At 41.5% G+C, this 8,307-nt stretch overlaps 3 protein-coding genes across 3 annotated transcripts; 2 read left to right on the top strand and 1 right to left on the bottom strand.

Moving 5' to 3' along the window:
* The first annotated feature begins 459 nt into the window (after positions 1 to 459).
* Positions 460 to 2,313, top strand: LOC108077022 (uncharacterized protein MCAP_0864). Its single transcript, XM_017170130.3, has 6 exons — positions 460 to 559; positions 612 to 938; positions 1,010 to 1,219; positions 1,297 to 1,577; positions 1,695 to 1,953; positions 2,013 to 2,313. Exons 2-6 carry the CDS (start codon positions 678 to 680, stop codon positions 2,016 to 2,018), a joined length of 1,017 nt encoding a protein of 338 aa, XP_017025619.1. The 5' UTR covers positions 460 to 559; positions 612 to 677; the 3' UTR covers positions 2,019 to 2,313.
* Positions 2,314 to 2,453: 140 nt separating this feature from the next.
* Positions 2,454 to 4,439, bottom strand: Cyt-b5-r (Cytochrome b5-related). The gene is made up of 3 exons (XM_017170129.3): positions 3,932 to 4,439; positions 3,085 to 3,467; positions 2,454 to 3,006 (listed from the first exon to the last, which is right to left on the bottom strand). Exons 1-3 carry the CDS (start codon positions 4,343 to 4,345, stop codon positions 2,493 to 2,495), a joined length of 1,311 nt encoding a protein of 436 aa, XP_017025618.1. The 5' UTR covers positions 4,346 to 4,439; the 3' UTR covers positions 2,454 to 2,492.
* An 857-nt stretch (positions 4,440 to 5,296) lies between these two features.
* On the top strand, positions 5,297 to 7,894 carry LOC108077316 (cytochrome b5-related protein). Its single transcript, XM_017170605.2, has 5 exons — positions 5,297 to 5,403; positions 5,463 to 5,570; positions 5,632 to 5,962; positions 6,295 to 6,677; positions 6,732 to 7,894. The coding sequence occupies exons 2-5, from the start codon at positions 5,476 to 5,478 to the stop codon at positions 7,243 to 7,245; spliced, it is 1,323 nt and encodes a 440-aa protein (XP_017026094.1). The 5' UTR covers positions 5,297 to 5,403; positions 5,463 to 5,475; the 3' UTR covers positions 7,246 to 7,894.
* Positions 7,895 to 8,307: the final 413 nt, after the last annotated feature.

Here is an 8,307-nt window from a genome sequence, read left to right as displayed (position 1 = left end):
TTCCCACGGGGACGCTGCTCGCGAGACCTGTATTGTATTTGTATTTATATATTTTTATACAACTTTCGAAATGCATTCAACCACCAACCAACTAACTATCAAAGAACCTTCGAATCTCGAGACACCACCCATGAGACAGATCGCGAATTGAGAGAGCCCCGTCAAAGTGAAGGCCCCGCGACGGCGTCCACCTTCGGTAAATGTCGCCCGCTGTTCGAACCTTTGTTCTATATGTATTCGCAAAGATATATTTGTCGTACAGACCGGACAAGACTCACGGACGACACGAGCTATACACTGCGCCTATGTTTATGTTTAACTTTTGATTCTATCAATCAATGATAATGAGATAAGATCATCACTCGACACTAAATGAAAAGTATACAAAAAAGGAACAAAATAAATGTAAATCAATTAAAAAAAAAAACATGGATTTTTATTTTATTAATTAATGAATGGGGATCTTTGGGGATCCAGTCAAGGAATATCGGAAAACTGGAAAGCATTGCTAAAAACTTCATTGTACTCCGACCTTACTTTTGATTTAGAAACACAACCGGTAAGAAATTCCAATATAATTTATTACCATTTTTAACAAGCTTCAACAAAAGTCAAAATTACCGTTTATGTTTAGCTTTTAATACTTCTACACACCGGTGGTTCGGAAAAGTGTTTTAATGCCGGAAACTAAAATGGCAAGCAAGGAAAATCGGGGCTGTGATTGCCGATGCAGGAACTCTCCTGGTTCGAAAACGGGTGCTTCCGGCGACCAACAGGGCACAATTGGGTTCCCCGTCAGGGACTCTTCCACTTCACAGTCCTCACCGAGATCGGATGCCAGTATGAAGGTCTTTACCAGCTTTATGCTGAACGCCTGGCGTCAGCGGCGCGAAGAGGTCCGCGATCTGCAGCAGGTGGTCCAGGGTCTTCAGAACAGCGTGAGTTTTTTCTTTTGAAAATTGGAAACTATCTCCAAAGAAATTGCAAGTAACGTTCCTTAAACTCGTAGTCCATGAAGACCAAAAACGAACTGCATGTTTTGAACACGGTGATGCGGGTGGAGGAGAAACGAAACAGCGAACTCCAAATGCAGCTGAATCAGTCTCACATGAGTATCAACAAGGTCCGCACGTCCTGTGAAAGCCTGACCAGTTCGGTTCAAAGCCTTACGGCTGAAAAAAATGAACTGTGTAAGGAACTGAATAAATCCAGGCAGGAGGTAAGATGGCTTGAGAAGTATATTTTTCCAGAAATATCATTAATTTCTTACATTGCAAATAATACTTTGCCGAATAGCTCAAAGATCTGGAAGAGATCTCGGGCCAAACCAAAAAGGAACTTTTTGGAGCCCTTTCGGAGCAGAGCAACCTGCAAAAACAGTTGTCCGAAGAGCAGCGATCAAGACATCAACTGCAGCTGGAAAATGAGGAACTGCTCAAGAAGGTCATCATGGCAGATTGCAAGAAAGCCCAGTATAAGAAGGCCAAGGAACAGGCCCAACAGGAACTGGCTGAAAGGGATGCAAGAATCCAAACTCTGAGAGCAGCACTCGAGGAGAAGCAACGGCATGGCAGCGAGTAAGTTATTTATAAATATTTAATTACTCATACGCACTGTTGTACAACGCTTACAACTAAGTGTATTATTTAGTTTCCTTTCTTGAAATTTAAAATTTTATATTGATTTCCATTCAGGCAAACCGCAGAGCTGGAAAGAATTAAGGCCCAGATCACGGAAATTTGCCATAGGAACACCAGCTCCAACTTCTTGAGTTTATGTTCGGCATCCATCAGCCGATTGAGTGTGACTCCTAGGACAAGTCAGGAAGTGTCGTCCTTCCAAAGATTACCATTATGGCAAAAGCTTCACCGGTTCTCCACAAATCTGATTTACCTGCTCCTTTCGTATTTCCGTCCAGGTGTCCCTTTGAGTCGTTCCCGCCACCTGCTATTGGTAAACATTATTTCGGGTTTGTTCCTATGATTCTTCTCTTATTATGTTATGTTTTTTAGGGCTAAAAATCAGGACGATAAACAATGGAAACAAAGTACCCAAAACGGGTTTTAGCCGTCACCGAAATACCCGAACGCACGAGTTGGATAAGAATTAAGTTAACTTTTCTTTTAAGACATGTATACAATTTCTAAAATTCTGGAAATTTTTGAAAAGTGCAAGCCCATTTAGAATCTAGAAAAATACTATAAAGGAGAATCGAAAGTAATATATAGAAAATTTAAACATATTCGTATTTTTCACAATTAATAAAATTGTATAAAAATTCAATAAATTATATGAGGTTCCAAAAAGGTTTCAGTTTATGTATAGAAATATTTGTGTTGGTGGAGTGAAATTTTTTTAAACAGAAGCAAACTTTGGCTTCCTGAAGTTGGCTTTCCTTTTGTTTTAGTTGAAACCCATATAAATATTGTCTTTATTAGTAAAAACTACCAAAGTATGTATTTATTTAATAACTTTTATTTCCACCCCCGGTCTCACTTTCCCGCTCCTGGAGCCCTGGGATTGGGCTCGATGCGCAGCAGCTGCTTGTGCTGACCGATCATGTGCTCGATGTGATTGCACTCGCGCAGGTGACCCTTGAACTCGTCCAGGGTCTCGTACAGCACCGGATAGAGGGCGGGCAAGAGACCATGATCCAGCGTGGGGAAGAGATGGTGAAGCACATGGTCACCGAAGTGGGTGAGAACAAGGAATTGCGATCCCTTGAGGTCGCCGCGATCGATGATCGTGTCCACCTGGAAGAGGCCCCAATCGCGATCCTCCCGATTGGCATCGCCCTCGTGGTAAATCTCCGGGTCGTGATGCGCCGCATTCAAACCGATCACGCAAAAGCTGAAGCTAGCGATCGACGTCATCGCTAGCCAAGTGCGAACGCAAACCCACAGGCCGAGGGATCCGCCAGTGCCCAGATAGATGGCTGCGGGAATACTCAGCGACAGCAGGTCGTGCCAGTACAAGATGTTCGTGTGGCGCAGCGAGTAGAAAATGCTGCAAAATCAAACATCATCTCAGATTAGGAATGGATTACGTCTACATCTACGTCGAAATAGTCAGCCAGTCACTCACCGTGTGCCTATTTGTATGAAGAAGGCCAGGGCATAGGCCACCGGCTCCGTCACCCAGGACACGTAGCGCATGATCTTGCTCTTGATGTGCGGATTGGGCACCCAACACAGCAGCGGCTCGAACATGGACAGCTCCAGGTCGAAGTAGGAGTTGGGGTAAATGTGGTGCGACAGGGCATGGGACACTCTCCAGGCGGCGAAGTTCATCATTCCCAGGTTAAAGGCGTACATCTGAAAATTGTCCCGGCGATGGAAGTAGTTGTGGGACACGATCACAGTCCAGCAGAGTGAAACACCTGCCAGAATCAGAGCCAAAAGGCTATTGAATTTGACACTGGCGATGCCAAAAATGTAGAGCGCAACTATCAAGCCGAACTGGATCAACTGTGTGGGATAAAAATCATATGATATTTTAGATCTCTACTTTCAAGATTACAGTTCAATATGAATTACATTTGGCCATTTCTGATAAGGAATTTTAATAAAACCCTCTTGAAGGTCTTATCAGTAGTAAAATATTTATAATAATTCTCTGACAGGTAAGTTACAAGTCAGATTTTTATTTATATTATGCTTCTGGCGCCGTAAGGCTCCCCTATCAATATGTAACTGATAAGAAATATATAACTGATATGAAATATATATTAATTACGAAACTTTACTAGCTATTTTTTCCGGCTTTTCTACGGTTCCACATTTTTTTAAGCATATAAAAATAGTGCTTGAAATTTGAATTGAATTAAACAATTGAATTAATTTTTCTAAAATCAGAACATCTAAATTTTTATATTTATATTAAAAACTTTCACGTCAAGGATAATAATATTAATCTTTTCATCAACACTCACATCACTCTTCCTTTTTGGACTCTTGTCGACGGTCTTTAGCTTTTCACGCACTCGCTCCTTAAGGGTCTTGTAGAAGCCCCCTTCCTCGAGGGTCAGGGTGTAGATCCTGGGCTCCGCTGCATCCCGCACTTTGTACTTGGCGATCATCTTTTCGGGTGTGCTCGTCAGATGGTGCGCCTCAAAAGCCTCGGTGATGTCCGTGCCCTTGGTTTCGCGAATCCAGAAGGCACCGCCGGGATGTTTGTCTATGAACTCGGTGAAGTCGTAGATGCCATCGTAGATTCGCCAGAGTCCTTCGGCCCGATCGTCCTCCCGCTTTCCCTTTTGCCAGCTGTGAGTGGTGATAAGGGGCGAGTTCCGGTAGGTGGGAAATTTGGTGGCGATGCCGCTCTTCTTCCACTCCTCGATAACCATTGTCCTTGGGTTTCTTGATCCTTTGATCCTTGGCAAACACTGCAAAGATCCAGCTACCGACTGGCCGCGCTTTCCGAAACAAACTAAGTGGAATCAGCCCTCGTTCGTCAGTTTTATGTGCTGCTAGAATCTTAGCAGATTATATAAACCGAGAATCGATTCGAATTTACAGACGAAACGTTTCCATTTTGATAAGATGTCCCTCTGCCTTATCAGTGCCGCTCTGTGGGGGCACAGCTGCCGTCTCGGAAATATTACGTCTGTTTTGTTTTGTATTTGAATTTTTTCTCACATTTATTCTTATCACAATTTCAAGAGGTGAAATCACAGTGTGGGCATGGTTATCGCTCCAGACTTTGCCAGCGGCAATAGGCCAGTGGTGGTGGTCATACAAATTTGAGGCTTCGCTTGGCTGGCACGAGTCTAGCCGAAAGCTATGACCATTGTTGGGGGTAGCCATGGATTGTTTATAATCTAATCGGCTCGGACCTTATGGAAATATTATGCTTTATGATTTAAGGAAATACAGGGTTCCTAAAAATCCGCTTGTACTAAGCATTTTTAAATGATATACCAGACACTTAAAAATCTTAAAAATAAAATATTGACCCAATTTTTACATTACTTTTATGGCACTAAAGACATTAATTATTTAGCGATGTGTAGAAGGTTAGTAAACTTGGCTGTTTATCAAGATAAGATTGAAAATTATAATTATTTCAGTATACCGAGGGCTCTCAATAGGAGCCCGGCATGGTGATAATAACAAAGTGATTTGAATACCATTACCATATTATATTTCAATTCCACTCGATCCATGATAGTGGCTAGTGAGAGAGACTGCACATAAAGCTCTCGATTAATGATACTCTCGGACCAGAGCTTTTCTAATTGATCGTGCGAGTGTGTGATACGAAAACAAAAGTCGAGCGACGCTCCAAATAAAAGTTTAGTAGCCAGCACTTCGTAAACAAACTCGGCGGTCGGTCTTCGCTGGGGTGCTCAGAGTGACCGGTTCCCCAGAGTGGGTATATTAAGTTGAACTTGGGAATCAATAGGCAAGTTATCAGCATTTTCTATACCTAAAATTAACTCCAATTATTATATGTGTTCATAGTTTAATCTATATAATGGCGCCCAATGTGAAAGAGGATGCCTGGAAGGTATCCGGAATATCTAGGACTTATCCGAGCTACCGCCAGCACAAACCCATCACGGGTGAAAGGTCGGTGGCTAACTATTTTAGGTTTCCCAAACAACTTATACAAGAAATACCACCTTTTAAGCTGGCTGGAGGGCAAAAATGCGGATGACGAAGCAGAAGGTCTTTGGCGCATTAACGATAAGCTCTACGACTTAACGGACTTTGCCGCTCGGCATCCGGGAGGAGCCTTCTGGATTGAGTCCACAAGGGGCACGGACATCACGGAGCCCTTCGAGTCGCATCACATCGAGGAGCGAGCCCGAGGAATGCTGAGCAAGTTCGAGGTGCGAAAGGCTTCAAAGCCGCGGAACTACAAGTTCACGCTGAAGGACGACGGTTTTTACATGACCCTGAAGCGGCGAGTGCGTGAAAAGCTAAGGAAACTGGATTACTCTCCTACCAAGAAAACGGAAGTAGGTTTATTACTACAATTTATATTCAATTAGTAATATCCCATTGTGATACTTGCAGTTTATAAGTATCTTAAATCGATGAAAATGTTGCTAGAATTATACATAATCTTTGATAAGCGAAATACCCATCCAAGTCAACTCATGATGACTATCAAGAATTTATTTTTTTATTCTTAATATGGCTTCTTTAAGCTGTATATGTATAGATTTAGATTTACTCTATTTATTGTGGTTTTGTAGACCAGCAAGGTCAATATTTCAAGCTCTGAGTGATTACGATTTATAGATAATATATGCAATTTAATTAATTAAAATATTTCCATACTTTTTAGTTTCTGCACTTGGGCATCCTGATCTCCGTCTTCCTATTCAGCTGGGCCGGCACAGTTCTTGACTCACTGCTCATCCGATCCCTAGCTGGTCTGGCTCTCTGTTGGGTGGCCACCTCCACGCACAACTACTTCCATCAGAGGGACAGTTGGCGGATGTACACCTTTAATCTGACGCTCATGAACTTCCGAAACTGGCGCATTTCGCACGCTCTGTCACACCATGTGTATGCGAACTCCCTGCATGATCTGGAGATGTCCATGTTTGAGCCCTTCATGTGCTGGATTCCCGGTCGCCAGTACGCCAGTAAAATGCAACGATGGATCTCAGTGGTAATCTCACCGGTGGTCTACGTATTTCTGTTCCAAGAACAAATTATATTGCGGTTAGTGGTGGTAATTCCTTATGTTTTCAAGAAATAACTTATTTTTATTTTTAGTTCTATTCTTTCCCTAACCAAGCGAAATCTTATGCATTGGGATGATCTAATAGGCTTTATCTTACCATCATTTCTCTATTTATCCACTGGAGTGGGCCTGAAAGCCTCTTTGATCAGCTGGCAGATCATCGTTGCCATAGGTAGCTTTATTTTTGGATTTGTGGGTCTTACTGCAGCCCATCACGACCCTCGAATCCTGCACGACGGCGACGCCCAACGTCCGGACTTCGATTGGGGGCTGTACCAGATGGACACGATCATTGATCGCGGAGACATCAAGTGGTCCGATCTTTTGGTCCTGACCCACTTTGGGGAACATGCGCTGCATCACCTGTTTCCAACCCTTGATCATGGTGTGCTGAAGCATCTCTATCCAGAATTGAGACAAACCATGAAAGAGTTCGACATGGAGCTGCGGGAGATCAATCACTGGGGTCACATCAAGGGCCAAAATCAGCAGTTGCTGAGGATGAATAGGAATCCACTGCCACCGGGAAGCAAGAAATTCAAGTAGGGTGAGGTTTAAAGGTCGATGGTAAATAAATAAAAAAACACACTTAATTATATAGTATGACGGTTCCTGATAGAATATTGCTGTGCAAAAGATCAAGCTTTAATTATACGATATGTTTTAATGAACTCGTTGCTTCACTCTTATAATTTCCTACTGAAGCCAAAGACTCTCTTAACTAAATTTTTCTCTTGTTTATCGCTTAATGTCTGGTGAGCATTTCCGCTTTTTTATGGTGTTTGTTATGATATCGTTATACGCTTTGTTTATAGTTTGCTTTTATCAGCTCTTTAAGTGGCTTCCAAATGTTTCTTGACTAGTTTGAGGTGAGAGTTCAGCGGGTGCCACCTGTAAGCCTGATTATTTTATAAATAGCGTCACATAAATGTTTGACTGCCTTTTTTTGGAGATATGGTCACTAAACCTACATATATTTTGCTGAGTCACGATGACCAGACGATGGGGAAACTACGCACATAAATCGATTTAAAACTGTATTGTTTTGGGTGCCTGGGAATTAAGAGAACTTAATACTAGGGAGAATACTGGGAATTTTTAGTGTAATACTTGTTTGAAATTATGTAAATATTTTCTAATATAATTACTATTAATTTTAAAGGTTTTGTTCAGGTAAATATAAAATTAAAAGTCATTTCCGTTATTGTCTTTTATTTTACCAAATAAAAATTCTTCTTCACAAGGTTACTATTTAACCCCACTCTTAAATTGTTTATATAAAATTGTATGACTAAGACTGTTTATATTAACCAGAAAGAAATTTCCAATGTATTATTATATAATTAATTATTTAGCTCAAGAAGTAAGAAGTATGCTTTGTTATTACAAAATTTGATTTATTCAGCAAAGAGTAGTAGAAGTAGTGGTCACCTATGCCCATCCTGTCTAAAATTCTCTTAAGCATGATTCTCTTTTTTATATGCTGCACGTATTCACTCTATATTTTATTGTTATTCTGTTATCAGAAAAATTTGGTAAGAGTTTGATTTCGAAAAGAGCCGATAAGCTAGCCGGCTGATTAAGCCAAGTTGATGCATAAAAACTCAA

The sequence above is a fragment of the Drosophila kikkawai genome, chromosome 2L, assembly GCF_030179895.1.
Source record: "Drosophila kikkawai strain 14028-0561.14 chromosome 2L, DkikHiC1v2, whole genome shotgun sequence".
NCBI lineage: Eukaryota > Metazoa > Arthropoda > Insecta > Diptera > Drosophilidae > Drosophila > Drosophila kikkawai.
The sequence above is the reverse complement of the archived record's forward strand: the minus strand, read 5'-3'. Positions and strand labels throughout refer to the sequence as shown.

Bases quoted from the DNA above. Each gene is read 5' to 3' on its own strand.
- LOC108077022 (XM_017170130.3), top strand. From the start codon at position 678: ATGCCGGAAACTAAAATGGCAAGCAAGGAAAATCGGGGCTGTGATTGC. The intron at 1,220-1,296 runs GTAAGATGGCTT...TTTGCCGAATAG, and splicing joins TGAATAAATCCAGGCAGGAG to CTCAAAGATCTGGAAGAGAT. The intron at 1,578-1,694 runs GTAAGTTATTTA...ATTTCCATTCAG, and splicing joins AAGCAACGGCATGGCAGCGA to GCAAACCGCAGAGCTGGAAA.
- Cyt-b5-r (XM_017170129.3), bottom strand. From the start codon at position 4,345: ATGGTTATCGAGGAGTGGAAGAAGAGCGGCATCGCCACCAAATTTCCC. The intron at 3,468-3,931 runs GTGAGTGTTGAT...TATCCCACACAG, and splicing joins GTCCAAAAAGGAAGAGTGAT to TTGATCCAGTTCGGCTTGAT. The intron at 3,007-3,084 runs GTGAGTGACTGG...TTGATTTTGCAG, and splicing joins TTCATACAAATAGGCACACG to CATTTTCTACTCGCTGCGCC.
- LOC108077316 (XM_017170605.2), top strand. From the start codon at position 5,476: ATGGCGCCCAATGTGAAAGAGGATGCCTGGAAGGTATCCGGAATATCT. The intron at 5,571-5,631 runs GTCGGTGGCTAA...CCACCTTTTAAG, and splicing joins AAACCCATCACGGGTGAAAG to CTGGCTGGAGGGCAAAAATG. The intron at 6,678-6,731 runs GTTAGTGGTGGT...TTTTATTTTTAG, and splicing joins CAAGAACAAATTATATTGCG to TTCTATTCTTTCCCTAACCA.